Source organism: Carya illinoinensis, chromosome 12, assembly GCF_018687715.1.
Source record: "Carya illinoinensis cultivar Pawnee chromosome 12, C.illinoinensisPawnee_v1, whole genome shotgun sequence".
Classification (NCBI taxonomy): domain Eukaryota; kingdom Viridiplantae; phylum Streptophyta; class Magnoliopsida; order Fagales; family Juglandaceae; genus Carya; species Carya illinoinensis.
Genome location: NC_056763.1, coordinates 27,641,937 through 27,662,143, shown reverse-complemented (window position 1 = coordinate 27,662,143; position 20,207 = coordinate 27,641,937). Strand labels below are relative to the sequence as shown.

The 20,207-nt window shown below is 36.5% G+C and overlaps 1 protein-coding gene across 2 annotated transcripts; it reads left to right on the top strand.

Moving 5' to 3' along the window:
- Positions 1-6,597: 6,597 nt before the first annotated feature.
- Positions 6,598-19,198, top strand: LOC122289778 (SNARE-interacting protein KEULE-like). 2 transcript variants are annotated; one of them, XM_043097052.1, is made up of 21 exons: positions 6,601-6,849; positions 9,052-9,110; positions 9,432-9,513; positions 10,707-10,785; positions 11,443-11,493; positions 11,588-11,684; positions 11,847-11,879; positions 12,729-12,854; positions 12,938-13,126; positions 13,267-13,350; positions 13,442-13,540; positions 13,632-13,708; positions 14,733-14,829; positions 15,646-15,771; positions 15,884-15,979; positions 16,091-16,210; positions 16,285-16,362; positions 17,295-17,485; positions 18,580-18,670; positions 18,755-18,844; positions 18,939-19,198. In XM_043097052.1, exons 1-21 carry the CDS (start codon positions 6,777-6,779, stop codon positions 18,990-18,992), a joined length of 1,992 nt encoding a protein of 663 aa, XP_042952986.1. In that variant the 5' UTR covers positions 6,601-6,776; the 3' UTR covers positions 18,993-19,198. The 2 variants fall into 2 exon arrangements, with proteins under 2 accessions (XP_042952987.1, XP_042952986.1); XM_043097053.1 differs by lacking the exon at positions 11,847-11,879 and having other exon boundaries at positions 6,598-6,849.
- Positions 19,199-20,207: the final 1,009 nt, after the last annotated feature.

Below are 20,207 nucleotides of genomic sequence, written 5' to 3'. Positions count from 1 at the left end.
GGCAGCCAAATTGTCACAATACAAGGTTGCTGGATCGTCAATCGTAATGCAAAGATCATTGAGAAAATATCGGAGCCAAGTAAGTTCACAAACCACGGCAGCCATGGCCCTGTATTCGGATTCAGCCGAGGATCGCGAGATAGTATTCTGCTTTTTTGATTTCCAGGCGACGAGAGATTGACCAATAAACACGCAAAAGCCAGTTGTTGATCGTCGTGTGTCGGGACAATTGGCCCAATTAGCATCTGAGTAAGCTGTGATTTTTATTGGTGAATTGGCTGGAAAGAAGAGTCCTTGGCCTGGGGCATTTTTGAGATACCGAATGACCTTAATGAGAGCATCATAGTGAGGTATACGTGGAACTTCCATAAACTGGCTTAGAAGATTCACGCTGTAACTGATATCAGGCCGTGTATTTGTGAGATAAAGTAATTTACCAACCAATTTCCTGTACAGAGTAGGGTCATGAAATACGGCTCCTTCCTCCTTTTGAAGTTTAATATTTGGTTCCATTGGTATGGGTGAGGGCTTTGCAGCAAGCATGCCAGTCTCGGATAGGATATCCAAGGTGTATTTACGTTGGCAAATTTGAATTCCAGCTTTTGATCGAGCAATTTCCATACCGAGGAAATATTTGAGCGAACCCAGATTTTTTATCTTGAATTTGGTTGAGAGGAAGTGCTTGACTTCATCGGCTGATTTGTGGTCTGAACTCATCAAAATAATATCGTCAACGTAGACCAATAGTGCTGTAAATGATGATGCCGTGTGTTTGATGAATAAACTGTAGTCCGACTTGGACTGCTCGAAGCCAAATTCAGCAAGGGAGGATGAGAGCTTTGCGTTCCATTGGCGAGATGCTTGCCGGAGACCATAAATACTTTTGTGCAGTTTGCACACTTTGTTTGCTTGTGTGGAAGTAAGGCCAGGAGGAAGCCGCATATACAGCTCTTCGTCAAGTTCTCCATATAAGAATGCGTTATTGACGTCTAATTGCTGTAAATCCCACCCTTTTATGGCAGCCACAGCAAGGAGAACGCGGATAGAAACCATCTTAGCAACCGGTGAGAATGTATCATGAAAATCAATTCCTTCACGTTGAGTGAAGCCCTTTGCAACTAATCTCGCTTTAGCACGTTCAATAGAGCCGTCAGCATTGAATTTGTACCGGTATACCCATTTGCAATCAATCGGCTTCTTGCCAGGAGGTAAATCGACGATGGACCATGTCTCATTGAGCTCTAGAGCAGTGAGTTCCTGCTCCATTGCCTTACACCAGATGGGACTTTTGAGGGCTTGAGTGTGTGATGTTGGTTCGGTGTGGACAGAGATAGAAGCTGTAAATGCTTTGAATGATGGTGATAAAAAATTGTAAGACAACACAGAAGAGAGAGGAAAAGGAATTTTCGAACCTGTGTTGCTGGCAGATCCAGTAGCTTCCAACTCGGAATCAGACGGAGATGGTGACAATGCATTACAATGGAATTCTTTGAGGTAGGCAGGGGCGGTTCGAGTTCTGGTGGATCTTCGTAAGGGGAATGATGGGGAGGTATTTGTAAGGGAGGGTATGTCAGTTGGTGTAATGTTGGAATTGTCAATGGGAGGTATAGAATCAAGGTGTGAAGGAGGTGTTTGATGGGAAGTGTCAGGTGTTGGTATTTGTGAGTTGGGCGGAGGTGAAATATGGGAGTTTTGGCTTTCGACGAAAGGTGTGGTATTAAGATATACAGGAGGTGAATGAAGTAGAGGGGAATTGTGCAAATTTTCGGGTTGGACGTTGGTTTGTTTGAGTGGGAAAATTTCTTCATGAAATATGACATCACGGGACAGGAATATTTGGTTTGTGGTGGTGTCAAGGAGTTTGTATCCTTTAACGTCATAAGGATATCCGATAAACAAGCATTTCCTGGCTCGGGCATCAAACTTGGAACGACCATGGGTTAATGTGGAAGCAAAACATAGACATCCGAATACTTTGAGGTGGGAATATGATGGTTTTTTGTTATACAGCATTTCAAATGGAGACTTGCCTTGAAGGTTTGGAGAAGGGGTTCGGTTGATCAAGTAAACAGCAGTGATGATGAATTCTGTCCAATATTTTAGAGGTAGGCCTGATTGAAATTTCAATGCTCTAGCGACGTTTAATATGTGCTGATGTTTACGCTCAGCGAGGGCGTTTTGTTGGGGAGTGGCGACACAAGTAAGTTGATGTAATGTTCCTTTAGAAGCATAGAATGAGGACATATTAAACTCGGCACCATTATCAGATCTGATTGTTTTGATTTGTGTGTTGAACTGAGTAGCTACAAGAGAAAAGAAATTTTGAATGGATGTGCGAGCTTCAGATTTATTTCGAAGTAAATATGTCCAGGTGCATCTGGTGAATTGATCAACAATTGTAAGGAAGTATTTGACATCATTGTGAGCTTGGATCGAATTGGGGCCCCAAATGTCAACAGAAATTAAGTCAAATGGTTTTGAAGCCTTGGTGTTTGATTGAGGAAATGAGAGTTTGTGTTGCTTTGCAAGTGGGCAAATTTCACAAGGGATGTTGGATGAACCTGTGGGTCTTGAATTTGATTTGTGAATATCGTTCAATACATGCTGTGTCATGGAACTATGTCCAAGTCTGTAATGCCATAGTGTGAATTCATCAAAACGTGAAACATGTGTAGTGTTAACATAGCTGGAACAGAATTTTGAAAAAAAAAGCTGTAAAGCCGTGGGATCTGGTCTGGTATTTTGGAGGTGATAGAGTCCATCATGCATTGTCCCCATGCCAGTCGTCTTCCAGGATGAAAGGTCCTGAATATAGCAAGAGTTAGAAGAAAAGATGAGACAACAATTCGAATGAGTGGATAAAGATTTGGCAGAGAGTAAATTGAATGAGAAAGCAGGTACACAAAGCACATGTTTGAGAATGAGTTGATCAGAAAGATGAATATCTCCTACGTGTGTGGCAGGTGTTGTTGTGCCATTTGGAAGCTTGATCGTGTGTGAGATAAGAGTCACATTATGAGTGAAAAGAGTGGGGCTACAGATCATGTGATCTGTAGCTCCGGTGTCAATTATCCATGAGTGAATGGATTTTGTGATATTGTGTGAAGTGTCAGCAGAATTGCAACAAAAAGTACCAGAAACAGGGAAAATTGTAGAGGCTGATGAATTTGAACAAGCATGATTTGCAGCAGGTGTAGTTGCTGGAAGTTGAGTAGATTGGAGTAAGGCAAGGAGATGAGCGTACTGTTCTTGAGTAATAGGTGAGCCATTGCCGATTTGTTCCTGTCCAAATGAAGATTGATTAGCATATGATTTAAGCTTGGAATTATTTTTGTGACCTGGAGGAAATCCATTTAGCTTGTAACATTTGTCTCTGGTATGTCCTGGTATGCGACAATGGGAACACACAGGGAGATTAGGATTTGCTTTGAAACAGCGTTCCAATGAATGTCCTTGAATGTGGCAGTGAGTGCAAAACAGTCGATCTTTACGCAAGGAAGTTTGGTTACGTTGGTCAGGTCCTCTTGCTGCCATTGCAATCGGTGCTGAAGGAGAATTAAGTTGACGCCGCCGTTCCTCTTGTTGTATAAGAGATAAGACACGATTCAATGTTGGGAGAGGGTCATAAAGTAAAATCTGTGCTCGAACGGCGTCAAATGATTCATGCAGTCCCATGAGGAACTGCATAACCTTGCTTCGGTGAGTGTAATCCATCAGAATTTTCACTGAACCACACGTACAGGATGGCATGGGTTCATATATTTCCAATTCATCCCAGAAACTTTTGAGTTTATTATAATATTGACTAACCGATTCATCATCTTGAGTAAGTGTTGAGATCGATTTAGTGAGTTGAAAAATTCGTGGAGCGTTTTGAATGGAGAATCGCTCACGGAGATCATTCCAAACAGCAGCTGCAGTGTTTGCATGAGCTATGCTTGCTCTGTGTTCAAAGCCAACGGAGTGTTGAATCCAAGCAATCACCATATCATTGCAACGTTCCCAAGCAGCATAGAGAGGATCTGAAGCATTTGATGGTTTAAGAATTGTGCCATCAATGAATCCCAATTTGTTTTTGATGTTCAAGGCTCGGCGCATGGTCCTTGCCCAAGTCACATAGTTCTCAGTGGTTAGAAGGTCTGGAACCAGTGGGGAAGAAGCTCCTTCCCCGGGCTGAATGTAATAGGGGTTAGCAGGATGGTGGGGGTTGGTCTCGGGATTGGAGGGCATATTGTTATCGTTGGTTGGAGGGGTGTCTGTCATTGGCTCTCTGATACCATATTAACAGCACTGCAGGAAACGTAAAATAGAAGAACAGAGCATGAAGAATATGAAGGCAGCAGAAAGTTGAAATTGGAATAACTGAATTGCATTCAAAATATTCTTGTTTCTGTACAAGCTATGTGCCGCTATTTATAGATTACAAAGTCTGAATGAAATAACAGAAAAACAAATAAAGAATAATTGACAGCTCATAATGCATAACAGAATTGCCTCATGTGATTGCTGTATCAGGTAGAACCGTAGGCATTGTATCCTTTAATTTCAACAAGCACAACATAACAATTGGCATGTCTTTCTTGATTTTGGGTCATTGGATCCCAAGGAAATGGATTCATTTGGGTTATTCCTATTCTCACTAGATTTCATTATTACATCATTTTACAAGGCATTTGGGTATGGCTCAATTAGTTTTGGATGCCTTATGATCAAGAAATCAGTGATGGGAGGCCTTCAAAGTCAATCTGGGTGTGTTAGGGCTGGAATGGGGAAGATTACCCCCGAGTTGCGTTTGTATATGAGTGATTTTATGGATGGTCAGGATAAATTGGCTGGAATCAAAGATGATAAAATTACTGGTAACAGTGATAAAACCTTTGAAACCCATCACGAATCTTGATTTTATTAGATATGCAGCATCTTAATATCTTGCTATATGTGTATAGAATTTGTTGACGTAATGTGATTTTATTAGTAGTTGTTAAAGTTCTTGGAATAGACGAACCGTTTCAAATAGGTTCTATGAATTAAAAATCGACAAATAAAATTCAATCACAGGCGGTCATCATTATCTAGCACTTTTATCTTTTAAAAAATGATATTTGTAATTATAAAGCATGTAAACATCATGTATTTTTTCTAAAAACGTAAATAAATATATTTCATATAAAAAAATTAAATTTTTAATAATAAATTTTATTTTTTTTTAAACAATTATACGATACTTTCGAACCCACAACTGAGACTAATAGCATTAGTCTTAACTTTTTAACATTTTATTACCATATTCTTCTAAAGATATTTGGCTCTAAAATGCTTTTGCCAAGACATTATTACGCTGCCATTGATAAATGGTCAAGTTTCAGCGTACTTAAATAGAGTAACTACTCTTAATAATTATTTTACAATTTATTTTCAAAATAATTAATGCAATCATGTTACTTTTTTAAAAATAATTTTTATATTATAAAATTATCTTTTATTTTATATAAAATTATAAAATAATTGTAAGGTTATTATTTTTCATATAAAATATAATCTGCAAATTTCAGATTATAATACGAGAGAAGGCCAACTTTCGCGAGGAACGGGAATTGGTACACTGGGCGTACCATTTCTTCATCTCTGGTCTCAGAGCCGCGTGGAAGACACCAAATGGGACTTTTCCTGTTTTTTTTTTTTTTTCTTAAAAAAAGAAGACTTTTCCTTATAATCCGCAGAAATAACCATAATGCAGAAGTCAAAAATAAAATTCTAGAGTTTTCTCGCGCAGCCATCGGAAGAGCTCCGGGCACTTCCGTCTAGCCTCTTATAATCGTTTAATTTTTTATTTTTTTTTATCTTATTGTTGTTTATCATATTAATTAATATTATACATTTTAAATGATTTTATAATTTAATCACAAAGTTGCTTAAAAATAGAAAAATAAATAAATTTACCTAATTTATATAATTTATCAATAAATTTCTCATTAACACTTTTCTAAAATATCATAAGGTCCCGTTTAGTTACATAAATAATATGATATGAAATATTTTGAATAGTGATGAATAAAATATTATTATAATATAATTTTTTGATATTAATTTTATATTGAGATTTTAAAAAGTTAAATTATTTATTATATTTTATATAGAGATTTGAAAAAGTTGTAATGATGAGTTAAGATGAAATAAGATGAGATTTTTAGTTTTGGTTAACCAAACAACGCATAAATCATCGAGATAGATTTTTTTTTAAGGGAATCGAGAGAGGCGTTGTTCTAAATAAATTAGCTTCAAATGATTTAAAGGTTATTAAATAGTGAGATGAAATAAGATAATTTTAAATTAAATTTAAAAATTAAATAAAATATTATTAAAATAATAAAATATTATTATTTTAAAATCTTAAAAAATTAAATTATTTATTATATTTTAAATAAAAAAGTATAATAATAAAATAAAATAAAATGGATTAAAAATATTTCTTAACTCGAACAGCCTCTTAAACAACACATGATTTGCATGATTTGTGAGGTAACGGTTATTTATTAAGAAGACGGGTGAAAGAGCTGAGGCGTGTGGTTTCCCTTTTTAATAATATCGTAATTATATATACTAATCTCTGATTCTCTCTCCCTACATACATACAAGCTTTTCTTTCCCCTTGGTTTCCCTCTCTCTAGCCCCTGACCTCGTCCAGTTCACGATCTCTCTCTCTCTCTCCGATTTCCGTTTCCGAGCGATCAATTGGGAGAAAAGGAGAAGAGAGGGAATCTGAGGCTTCGAGAATCATGTCGATGTCCGATTCAGATTCCTCGTCGAATAGCGGCGAGTACAAGAATTTCAGACAAGTCAGCCGTGATCGTGAGTGCCATGTTTTCCTCTCTCTTCCATTCCGAATCAATCCATTTTCTTTCCTGTTGTTAATATGAGTCGATGTTTAATCATTTGTCTCGACTTGTAGTAGGTTTATTTGTTTGCACTTAATTCGTAGAAAGAATAGAACGATTGGAAATTTTTATCTTGGTTGGTTCTACATGCCTTGCGGTTTGTTTTTCATAGTTGATGGATTCAGTTAGGAATTAATTAGTGAGGCTGTTAGTTTATTTCTTACGTCTTTTTGTTAACAAATACGGATTTTGAATACTTTGTTCTGGTTGGTCACATATATTACTTGCGGTTGGGAATGTAAGTTGTCAACTACACTATAGCCGAGTTTTTGTTAAAAGCCGAGTTTTTGTTTCTTTTATTTAGCCTATCTGGATTTGAATTGATTTGGTTATTATGGATTATTAACTCTCTCTCTCTCTCTCTCTCTCTCTCTCTCTCTCTCTCTCTCTCTCACACACACACACACACACACATACATACAGATCTTCCGAATTTATACGATATAGGCTGTGTTGGGAATTTGGACCTCCCAAATTCACCTCCAATAGGATCTACCATTTGCAAGCATAACAAGAAAAATAGATAAATAATAACAATACAAGATATTTACGTGAAAACTTTCAAACAGAAGAAAAACTACCAGACCCAGAGAAGAAAATCCATTATATGAAAAATTATTACAATCACGTAATTTCTCCCCCACCCCAAATACACTCACAAACCTTTCCGCACTAGCAAAATTTTAACTCACACCTCTTCTCATTTTAGAAAAATGGACAACAGAAGAATTTAACTAGAGTTAAAAGTTACTAACTAAGCATTTGATTGGTGCACTTAACCATGAGGCTAAATCCCCTTTTTATAGACTTGAAAATTTGCTCCTCCTTCACTTTCCACTCATGTGGGACTTGAGTAAAGGAGCAACAAAGTCAACAATCTCCACATTGCGACTTTGACTGGTCCCATAGCCAATCTCAGCCTCAATGAAAATCTTCATAACTTCTGCTATCATGCTTCACCATAAAAGCATATCCACTTAGAATAAACTAATTTCAAACATTTTACTTCGGCCCATGTCGAAAAATAACATTGTTGAAAATTATGGTGTAACTTCCATGTTTAGCTTTTCTGGAAGTTCATCAGCCATCGATATGAATTTCCACCACATACCATGCATCAATGTCAAACCAATGCCTGTGTGTAAATTTGTGGACCCGCTAACATTAAGTTATTAACATATCCTTTATCATGGCAATTTTGGGAATTAGCTGCATGCCATGAGGATATACATGTCCATTTTTCTATGGAGAGAGACAACATTAGCATCAATACCAATATCTCCATTTACTGACTTGGATCCACTTACTGAACCTGCTCCTTGTACTAACTGTTTCACCAGTCGCTAGTATCACTGCTGATTTAAGGGGTTGATCTGCTCTTCAACGCCTTGTGTAAACCAATTTCTCCACCTCAAATCTAATAGGATTTGAAACCCTACTTCTTGACATTGCTTTGATGAATTTATTGTAGAAACGAATAGTACATCACTAAGTAAGTTTTCAGGAAAGATTGGAGGGTCACAATGGACACACTTAAAATTTTCAATCATCTAAACCTCCTTAGACTATACGTATTTACACTACCACACCAAAACTCCACCCCACAAAAAGAACTTAATGGCTCTGATACCAATTGTTGGGAATTTGGACCTCCCAAATTCACCCCTCTTAGGATCTACTCTTTGCAGGCATAACAAAAAAAATAGAGAAATAATAACAACACAAGATATTTACGTGGAAACTCCTAACCAGAAGAAAAACCTTGTGAAAAATTATACAATCACATAATTTCTCTCATCACCCCAAACACACCCACAAAGCTTTCCCCACTAGCAAAATTTTAACTCACACCTCTTTCCATTTTACAAAAATGGACAATAGAAAAATTTAACTAGAGTAAAAAATTACTAGCTAAGCATTTGACTAGCGCACTTAACCATGAGGCTAAACCTCCTTTTTATAGACTTGAAGATTTGCCCCTCCTTCACTTCCCAACCATGTGGGACTTAAGTAAAGGAGCAACAAAGTCAACAGGCTGGGCCAAATTTTTGATTGATTCCCCAGTAATTGCCTTGAACTTATTTATTTTTTAAATTCAAATACTATTTATATGCAGGATTATTGCATGAAATGCTACAGTCAACCAAAACAGGGGATTCGAAATCAACTTGGAAGGTACATGCAGCTTGTAGTAGTTTTTGGTACATTTGAGTTTTTTTGGTAAGCTGTCGATTTCAGACCATTTAGTGTTTTTCTCGATCGAAAACAATGCATGTTATTTTACAGCATCATGAGTACTCTCCATCCTTTTTATATCCCATGTGCGCCATATAAGATTGCATGAATCTAACTTTTTTTTTTACGCTGCTTAATATTATTGTCTGTTGTCTGTCTTGTGTATGTTTGGTGAAATACGATTTATTAATCCTATTATCTATTTATTTATTACTCGTGAGTTGTTTTTTAATTGTCTGGCCTTTAACCTGTTTCCACTAGGTACTTATCATGGACAAACTCACTGTCAAGGTAATGTCTTACTCGTGCAAGATGGCTGATATCACAGACGAAGGTGTTTCATGTAAGAATCATAGGGACATCTTCTGAATGGGTCTTTTATTTTCACTGATGTTCATTTTTGCTTTGCCCAGTCCATGCCATGTTATCATTTGCTGGGAGGAAATGGTTTATCCATGTGATATTTTCTGTCACTGTTCTCATAGTCATCTGTCAAGTTACATTTTAGGTGACTGCAGAATGTGGTGCTGCATGCTACTTCATATCAATAGTCATCACATTTTCTATTTATGCTGGAGGTTTTTTTGTTGTTGTCAGTATACAAACTTTATTGATAGAATAGGCATAGCCCAAGTAAATGGGACATATACAAGAGCAACACCTAGTCATGATTGTCTAGAGATACACAGAAATCATGATGCATCATATCCAATTTAAGTTGGAGGGTTATGATGCTTCTAATGCAAAATTGTCCATTTCTGATGTGGAATTTACATCTAAAATGAATTCAACTTAACCTAAATTATAGCTAATTGGAGTTGGCTATATGAATCCCTTACATTTTGAACAGATATCGGACTTCCAATATCTTTGTCACTTCTCTCCCCACACGCCCACACTACTCTAAATAGAGATAAATAATTGTTTCCATGGAACTTTTTTTCTACTCTAACAGATATCTGATATTATAATACATGATTCAGTCCATTTCGCACCCATCAACCTCCTGCAATGCTCTTTAATTTTGGCATGGGATCAGCTATTGAGGAACTAAAGTGTAACGGACAGAATTTTGTTCAGAAGAAAATGATTTCTTTTATTTCTAGTTGTCTTATCAAGGGGAGGGGCTTGTGGTAATTAGCAGTGGTTATGTGATCAATCTTATATTCCTAGTACCTTACTTGTTTTCTTGGTCATGGCCATCACGTTTGATTCTTAAATGTCATGGATTTGTGGAGTATTCTTGTCAACAGTATGCTGTATGAGGGAGGGACGGAGTCAATTTGATTCCTGTTTGAGTTGTGGCCAAGCAACATAATTCCTTTTTTATTATGTTTTCTTAAGCATGATATATATTTATTCACCAATAGGAAAAATGTTCTATATATTTATACTTGTTTGTAGATAAAAAAAAAAAGTCTGCAGAGGAGCTAAATGATGAGACAAATGGGAAATTACCTTCGAACATGTTTTTCATTTTATCTGATTAATTGGTTTAGTAGCCCTGAATTCATGAGGTTTTCAATTTTCCTGCAGTGGTTGAAGACATATACAGGCGGAGGCAGCCATTACCCTCTATGGATGCCATATACTTCATCCAGCCATCCAAAGAGAAGTAATTTTTCTCATTTTGGTAACTGGTTGTAGATACTCATAGTGATAAATGAGCAGAATTACATACATTATACTTCTGTCTATTGAGGAACTCTTGGTTTTCATTTTTACGGGCATTTTTTTACAATACTTTAGTCACTTTAGTTATGAAATTTTTTATTACATGAATAAAAAAGTTGTATTGTTGAATTTAACTTAGAGATTTTGTCTTTATTTCTTTATGGTTATAATGGAAAGGATTTTCCTTTATAATCTCGTGTGGGTGACTGTAGTGCCTTTTTTATTGCATTTGTTTTTAAGTTGATATAGTTTCAAGAGTTGTGAAAGCCTGAATTATTCTGGCTTATGCATAGCTACTTCTATATTCCATAATTTCCGCATCGAGGACAGTATTGGTACCAGTAATACTGCAACTTACTTTTTGGATATTTGCTATATCATGCCTATGCTATCATTAATACTTCTCTCTGTCCTGTGTTTCTGGGTCACATGCAAGTGGGTTCACAGCACATTTGTATTCTCTGTGCAAGTACTGGAATTCTTTTTGTGGAGTACCCTGCCACTCTCTGTCATGTGAATTTAAACAGGCTGTTGTGTTTCATAGCACAAGAGCATAGATAGGGCCTTTCTTACTCTCTCCCTCTTTTGAATTTTGCAGTGTTATAATGTTCTTGTCAGATATGTCTGGAAGAACGCCACTGTACAGGAAGTATGCGAAGGATCTTTAATTTTCCCATTTTTGTGTGTACAGAAGTTTTGATTTTGTTGTGGTTTTCTAAGATATTTCCTTTGCATTTGTGAAGGGCATTTGTTTTCTTCAGTTCTCCTATTTCAAGAGAACTGGTTAATCACATCAAGAAGGATACAACTGTTTTACCTCGTATAGTTGCATTGAAAGAGGTAATAGTTCTATTTGTTTGGAAAATAACTCTTTCTTGAAGATATTTGTGCTGAAATGCTTTCATATTTCAGCTATTTACTCCCTTTCCATTTTCCTCCATTGTTGATCGTAATCTTAATAGTTGGATATTGATATATTTCTCCTGTGGGTGAGAAATGCAGATGAATTTGGAGTACTTTGCCATAGACAGCCAGGTATCTGATGCTACTTTGGTCAACAAGTTGAACACCATATCAATAATATAGATAGTGTGAATTTGGTGTAGATTATAGGCTTTATGTTCTTGTAGATTCAGTATAGCGCTAACCCCAAAGGGTTGGCCCAAGTGATGAAGGTCTTGGTCTTGGGGTATCACTCCTCTCAAGGTCTAAGGTTCAATATCTCATGGGTGCAAACAATCCTTTGGGGCCACACCCCCTGGTGAAAAGGCAACGATTTAACCAGTTCTGTGTAGGAAAATTTCTGAGAGTGCAGTGCACGTAACCGGAGTTTACTCTGCAAGGGTGGGTCCGAAGGGCCTTGCCCTGGAGAGGTTCCCTGACACAAAAAAAAAAAAAAAAAAAAAAAAAAAAAAGAAAGAAAAAGAAAGAAAGAAAGATTCAGTATAGCTGATGCTCCTATCTTTTTGGTGATATTTACCGACTATTGTTGCTGGCAACGCATGTTGTATCAATGTACTTGTATTTGTTGGCCGCATATTTGAATATGCTTTGTGTGCTAAATGTATCTGTAGTTTGCTGCACTCCATTTTAAACTGTCTAGATACCAATTATAAAAGGGGTAAATTCTTGTGATAATGATGCGAGTAATGAGGATTATCGTTAAATTACTTCAAATAAAGGCTTTGATGGGATTTGAGAGTTCTAAGCAATTTCAAAATAGGGTTAAATTCTTGTGAGGGGATGAGGAAGTTGCTGAAGTCTTAATAGAAGGGTTGTGTAGTTGAATTTGTAACAGGAGGAAGTTTTCTAGTATAAACGGTGGGCAAACTGATGACAACATGTTGTTATTATCATGATCTTTCTTCATTGTCATCTTCACAGGGTTTTATCACCAATAACGAGAAGGCTTTAGAGGAACTTTTTGGAGATGAAGAGAATAATCGGAAAGGTGTTGTGTGTTTGAATGTGATGGCTAACCGCATTGCTACAGTTTTTGCTTCGTTAAGGGTATTTACATATTCTTATGTCTGAATTTAATTTGAACGTCTTGAAAATTTTCTGAAGCATGCTTTTATCTTTAATTCTGCCAGGAATTTCCTAACGTGCGTTATCGTGCTGCCAAGTCTCTTGACGCAACTACAATGACAACCTTCCACGATCTAATTCCTACCAAGCTTGCTGCTGGTGTTTGGGACTGTCTTATGAAATATAAATCACTTCCTAACTTTCCCAAGACAGAAACATGCGAGTTGCTCATTCTTGACAGATCTGTAGATCAGGTTTTTAGGTGCCTGTGTTGGTTATGAGTTTAAAATTGGCCTACAACACAGTGTCTATATTGTTCATAATTAATATAACTTATAAAAAAAAAAAATTGTTTATGATTAATATTGTTTGAATTTGTTGTTTGAATTTCTAGATTGCTCCTATCATTCATGAATGGACATACGATGCCATGTGCCATGATTTACTGAATTTGGAAGGAAATAAATATGTGCATGAGGTAAGTTCTGCCATTTTAAAATTTATTAATGTTCTAAAAATGGTCTGCTGTATAAAAAAGACACTGTATATCAATGGATTGTATTGTTTAGGTTCCTAGCAAAACCGGAGGTCCACCTGAGAAAAAAGAGGTTCTTTTGGAGGATCACGATCCTGTCTGGCTTGAGCTTCGACATGCACATATAGCAGATGTATTTCTCATGTTTACAACTTCTTTCTCTATGTATAGATAAATCTAAAATTGATCTTTACGAATGTGTATTGAACCAATGATCTTCTCAGGCTAGTGAGAGGTTGCATGAGAAGATGACCAATTTCATTTCAAAGAATAAAGCTGCACAGATCCAGCATGGTTCAAGGTTGATTAAATTTTACCCATCAAATATGTGTTCTTGTATAATGATAATGCGTGTTGTATCCAATTGTGCAATAGTTATAGCAAACAATTTGGCTAAGTACAGGTAATTTATTCATCAAAAAATTTAGCTTGTATAGATGGAGCAATTACATGAGATTGTGGATTTTAACTGCATAACATCTCATGAGTCTATCCTTGTAGTTTAATTCTCTAAGGTGTACCTGTATGCTTCAGATTGTCAACTTGAGTTGTATTCTCCCATTCATAATGAGAGTCTTGCTTTCTTTTGACGGGTGTCTCAATTTTATTTTATTTTATTTTTTAATGAAAAAGTTTTCTCCCATATTTGCTGTTTATGAAAATAGCTTCTCAATGGTGGGTTATAAAAATTATTAACCTAACAAGCGTGAGTGAAGATTGGTTACTCATTATGAGCAATAAGGAGGGAAAGGTGACAGTATTATTACTCATGATTTCTGGGCAAAATTGCTACAGCTGAAAATATGTATTAACAGCTTAGAAGAATATCTTTGAGTTACTTATCCCATAAAAAAATCTTTGAATTAATCATCTTCCTTGGTCCATATTTGCTTGTGGAGCGTATTATATGTTATTGCCTTTGTCTGGGTATTGGGTAACCTGCAATTTCATCCATTTACACAAAAAGTAAGAAATTCCGCATATTTTGACCAATTAAAGGTGAAAAAATGGGGTAGCTGACTTCACTTTTCAGGTGAAAGATATGAGCTTTTAGGAGTTTTCATCATTCTTGGAATGTCTATGACTTTTAGTTTTTACATGTGTATAAAGTATGTTTTTTTTTCCCTGCCTCTTTTGTCGTTTGACCATCAAGTCCTTGGGCATTAATATAAACTTTTAGCCTCATTTCCATGTTTGGACTCAAATAAAGATGTGCTAGTATGAGCTTTGTATTTTATAATTTCTAGTCAACCTTTGAGTCCCATGCCGTCTGTTATAATGACTATCATGGTATTTGCTCACCTTGAAAATCGTGTTTTGTATAGGGATAGAGGTGAATTTTCTACACGGGAATTGCAAAAGATGGTTCAAGCATTACCACAGTATAGTGAACAAATTGACAAGCTCTCGCTCCATGTAGAGGTTAGTGTCTTGTTTAACATTTTTTTAATAATAGATAATTTTAACATGATGAAAAATGTCGCATCTCTTTTTATACTTGTTTGTTCTTGTCTTGAACCGTGTTCATTTCTTGTCTTCCTGAGTAGTGCTTGGACTTCAGGGGCTTCAGTTAAATCACTCCTTTGACCATTAGCAAGTACAACATTGCAGACGCTGTTGTCATTTTTCCTTCGTATCATGCCACCTCTTAGATTATTGATGTTGCTTTCCTGTGCTAACACTCATTTAACTATTCTCCCCCCCCCCCCCAAAACAAAAAAAAAAGAAAAAAAGAGAGAGAATAATAAAAGAAACTCCCTTGAACTCTACCAAGTATTGTGTAGTTGTCTTGCTTTTCCTTGAACCGTTTGGTGTCAATGTATGTTGTGAAAACTTTTCTGGATGTTGTTTAGGCAGATTATACATTTCTGCCATAAAGGGCTTTGTGTTGATCCCTGAATTCTTTTGACATTTATTTTATTTTGTTATCCACACTCCATTCATAGTCATATCCTGGGATGGCGCCTTTTATGCTTTCTATAGAAGTTTTTATTACTTATAAAAAAAAAAAAAGTATGTGGTAGGTATTCGTCAACAATTTATGACATTGCAAGCTCTCTCTCTCTGCCCCCTCACCATGCTAAGAGCAGTCCCTGATCAATTTTTTTTCAAGCCTAATTGTTAGAAAAATAAAACTTGTCTTGAATTAAGAATATCCAATGATTTTAATGTTTTTCTAGGTGCTGACTTATGAGTACAGGAGCCACAGTTTCATCTTGATTTGGTCGTATTATCTAGATTGCAGGAAAAATCAACAGAACTATCAGGGAATCTGGGCTTCGGGAACTCGGGCAGCTGGAGCAGGATCTAGTTTTTGGAGATGCAGGAATGAAAGATGTAATCAAATTCTTGACCACAAAAGAGGTATGGAAGTGTAGAGAGTAAGTGGTTGTACCATACCCTTATAAAAAAAAAGTTGATTAGCCCTTCTCCTTGTCAATGTGAGTTTTAGAATCGATCTACAACTCTTTTGCAGGATACAACTCATGAAAATAAGTTGCGCTTGTTGATGATTCTTGCAGCTATTTATCCTGAGAAATTTGTGGGTGAGAAGGGTCTCAATATAATGAAGGTTGGTAACTGAACTGCCATCTGTTCTTACTCTTTGTCGGTGATCTTATTGTCAGTTTTGATGATGTCTCTTACGCATACATTCTTAATTTTTTATTTCAACTTCTTTCAGTTAGCAAAGTTACCACCTGAAGATGTGAATGCCGTTCATACTCTGAGGGTACTGGGTGGATCCTCTGATACCAAAAAAAGCTCAACTGGAGCTTTCTCTTTGAAGTTCGATATTCACAAGGTAATTGCATTATTCTAGTTTTATAGGTGGCTTGATCAGTGATTTACAACTAAAAGAAACTGTTCATCTTTCAGAAGAAACGTGCAGCTAGGAAAGAGCGTACTGGTGAAGAAGAAAAATGGCAGCTATCACGCTTTTACCCTATGATTGAGGTACAGTAAAGGCAGGGCCATTTCCTTTTTGCTTCAACAGTATTATTTAACGCAACTGTGCCTACGACCTCCAAAAGTTTTTCACCAATAGCTGTATATGTTGCATATAATTCGGTTTTAGTTAGTGCTTCCTAGCTTACATGTTTACAATGTTTCAATCCTTTTCCTGATGCTTTCTAATGTATCTGTTTCGGGCTTTTTGAAGCCAAAGTTCAATAGCTGTTGATGCTTCTCAACTTCAAATAAAAGGTTAAAAGTAATTCGATATTTAGCTCTTTGTGCTGTGTCATTCTGAAGTTTAATGTGTCTGTTTTGGAGACAATGGAAACTGAGTGAATTACTTGTTGGAGGCTTATTTGAATGACCACGCTTCCATTGTTTTGGAGCTTCATATTAAATTTAAGTTGATAGGGGCACCCATTGATGAAGTTCAAAATCCTTAAGCTGACTCAAGGATTTGAGGATATTTAAGATTGCTTTCCAGTTGGATGGCTGCAATTATTGGTTTGCTTTCGCTTCTCTGCTTTGTCAGACTTTCAAAATTTTAAAAATTAGGTTGCTCTTTTTGGGGGATTGGGGGTCGTGACTGAATATGGTTTAAAGAACCATAAGTATGCTGTTTGATATATGAGATGTTGAAGGATAGGAAAGAGTATTTGGAATCAATAAACTCAAAACTCTGTTTTGGGTTACACGTTTTTTCTTTCCTTTGTTAGTGTTGGCATTCATTTATGTTAATCATAGCTTGCTACTTGGGGTTTATCTCGGCATTTCAAGAAATGATAAAGGGCCTTTAGGATGAACTTTCAGTGTACCTAAGTGACTAGTATCTTGTTGACCTTGTCCTTTCACCATAGATTTAATCATTCTGTAAATTTGTGGCTATGGTGAAAGCTATAAGGAACTTGACTCAAATTCTTAAAATCTGTCAGGAACTCATTGAAAAGCTTAGCAAAGGTGAACTGTCAAAAGATGATTACCCATGTTTGAATGATCCAAGTCAAAATTTTCATGGGACGTCTCACAATGCAACAGTAAATCAAGCTTCAGCTGCTCATTCAATGAGATCAAAGAGGACACCTACATGGGCTCGGCCTCGGAACTCTGATGATGGTTATTCAAGGTGCTATCACCATTCTTTTCTGACATGGATCTGAGTAGTCTGTTCAACTCAATAATTTTCTGCATTAGTCGAGTCCATTTGTTTTATCATAATTTTTTTATTTCCCTTTTCTTTTCTTTTTTTTTCCTCATTTTGTTGCTTGTTTATCAGAAGTAATACCTTAAATGTTTATGCTATCGTATATTATCTCCATAGTTGCTTAGAGGACTGCTAGGCACTGCTGAAATCGACATACACTAAGGTTCTAGTTTGTTATAGTGCAATTAAAATTAGTTAGAGAGACTTTTCATGAAAAAGAGGGATAATATCATTTTCTAGATCAAGCATGGGCCTGCTCCCCACCCCCTCCCTCACTCCTACCCCGCTCTGGGCCACATCCACCACCACCACCCCCCCCCCCCCAAAAAAAAAAAAAAAAACGAAAAAGGAAAAAAATCTTCTCTAACTTACATGTGCCACCACTAATAGTGTGGCTCCCCACCCTCCTCCCCTTTCTGCCATCATGACAACCTCCCTTCTTGGCATCACAACTACATTCCCCATGTCCATCTCTCCAGCATGGCCAACACCATCTCCCTCCCCATCCCCACCCTGTATTTCTCGACACCATTACCACCACCACATGTACTACCAGGGCCACCAGGGTCCACAACCATCAGTATGTACCAACTTGTAGGTTCTATTAGTTTGAACAAAGGTTTTTTGTACAACAAAAACTAGAAATGTTCAAACCCCCTTAGGTGCAAACAATCTCTAGGGCCATCAGACTGGAAAATTTTTCTCTTGAATTACCCTAGGTGCACTTGCAGTTAGACTCCTTGCCGAGGGCCTATGCACCCCCGGGATTAGTCAGGACGCTGTTCCGGGCACCCAGTGCCAATAAAAAAAAACTAGAAATTAGTTTTTAAGAGTTAAAATAAAAAAGATTTAGAGTTTCAAACAAACAACAACATATAAATAAATATATAAACCAATAATTTTTTAGAAGTTTTCTATGAGAAATTTTTAAATTAAGAAAATGTTTTATGTTGAAAAAAATTGTCATGTTATGATTTTTCGTAAATATAATGCTTGTTTTTTCTTTTGGTCCATAGTGATTCAATACTAAGACATGCATCTAGTGATTTTAAGAAGATGGGCCAACGGATATTTGTATTTATCATTGGTGGGGCTACTAGATCTGAGGTATGAAACCCTCTATCCTTTCTATACAGTTATGATTCTTTCCTTACTGGCGTATTCGTACTCACAAAACATACTCATCCTCAGCTTAGGGTTTGCCACAAGCTTACAACTAAATTGAAGAGGGAAGTTGTTTTAGGCTCATCAAGTCTTGATGATCCTCCACAATTTATTACGGTGATTAATTTTACTTCCAAATCTAACAGTTCGTTCCACCCCCATCTCCTTTGCCTTTATCAGCCGTGCCTTAAAAAGTTGTATTTGATTGCAGAAATTGAAGATGTTGACGACAGATGAAATCTCATTAGATGATATTCAGATCTAAATGCGTGTGGCTTACGAGGCCTGGAATGTGCTTTTGCTCTCGTCCTGAACTCAAATTGTAATCATAGAGACATTATTCCCTTGATGTCCATTTTTTAACAATCATCAATATAAACTTTTGCCTTTTGACGTGGTGGAGCCATCACAGGTGTGTATGATACTTAGATTTAACGCAGAGTAATAATATAACCAAGTAAATTTGTGAAATCGAAAGCATATCAATCTTATCACCCAATATAAATCTACCACCGTTCTTTTGAGTTTTAATATGAGGAGTGGTACTTTAGGGTTCAATCTTCAAGCATATTTGTAGCATGGAGTTTTGAGGGAAAGTATTTTCTTGCTAGAAAACAATTAGTGGCTAATTCACTTTGCTATGAAACCTTCTATTTTCATTACACTCGAGTTTCACAATGTTAAGATGATTCATGCAATGAGCTAATGACGGGAATTGGGATTTTTTTGGGGAGGACATTGGTCCGGAGAGGCCTCTTACGTACGGATAGATTGGTATCCTCATTAAGCGTTAGTTTTATTGTTGGGTTGCGTCTTTGTTTGGTTTTTTGGTGTATTTATATTTTATGGTTGTTCCTGTCTGAGTGAGGATTTTATTTATAAATAAATAAATAAAAATTCATGTAATGAGAACATGGAGAAATTGAAGAGAAGGTCGAGGGGGAGGATGGTCTGAGCGAGGGTGCGTAGGTTGAGACACGGGGCATTAGTAGTTCAAATCATAACAGTTTTCTGGGCCTGACTCTGTCCAACGATCAGTTTTCGTGGTGGGTCTTTTCAAATGGAATTCGGCCCAAAGTTTAAGTAGTGGGTCTTCTTTTGAAGTCCAAGTAATGCTGTCTTTCCATGTCGGTAAATATTGTTCTTCCCAACTTGTTTACCCTTTTTGCACCGACAATCAAGATTATGTCAGTTCTCATATTCTTTCCTATTCTAACGGTAAGATTTAGACGAGGTATTGTTCACCAATTACTTGTATAGCTTGAGGGTGAAACGATCAGTTTTGTTAATTTAGAGTGCAAAATATAAAAACTTGACATTTCAGGGTGAAAATGTGTACTTGACATGCGATGCAAAGACTCTCTCTCTCTCTCTCTCTCTCTCTCTCTCTCTCTCTCTCTATAGGAAGAAGAAAGAAGAATAGTAAATTCATATATAATACAAATAAACAATATATAGTCAACTTTTCTTCATCATGTTC

Bases quoted from the DNA above. Each gene is read 5' to 3' on its own strand.
- LOC122289778 (XM_043097052.1), top strand. From the start codon at position 6,777: ATGTCGATGTCCGATTCAGATTCCTCGTCGAATAGCGGCGAGTACAAG. The intron at 9,111-9,431 runs GTACATGCAGCT...TGTTTCCACTAG, and splicing joins ATTCGAAATCAACTTGGAAG to GTACTTATCATGGACAAACT. The intron at 18,845-18,938 runs GTGATTAATTTT...ATTTGATTGCAG, and splicing joins ATCCTCCACAATTTATTACG to AAATTGAAGATGTTGACGAC.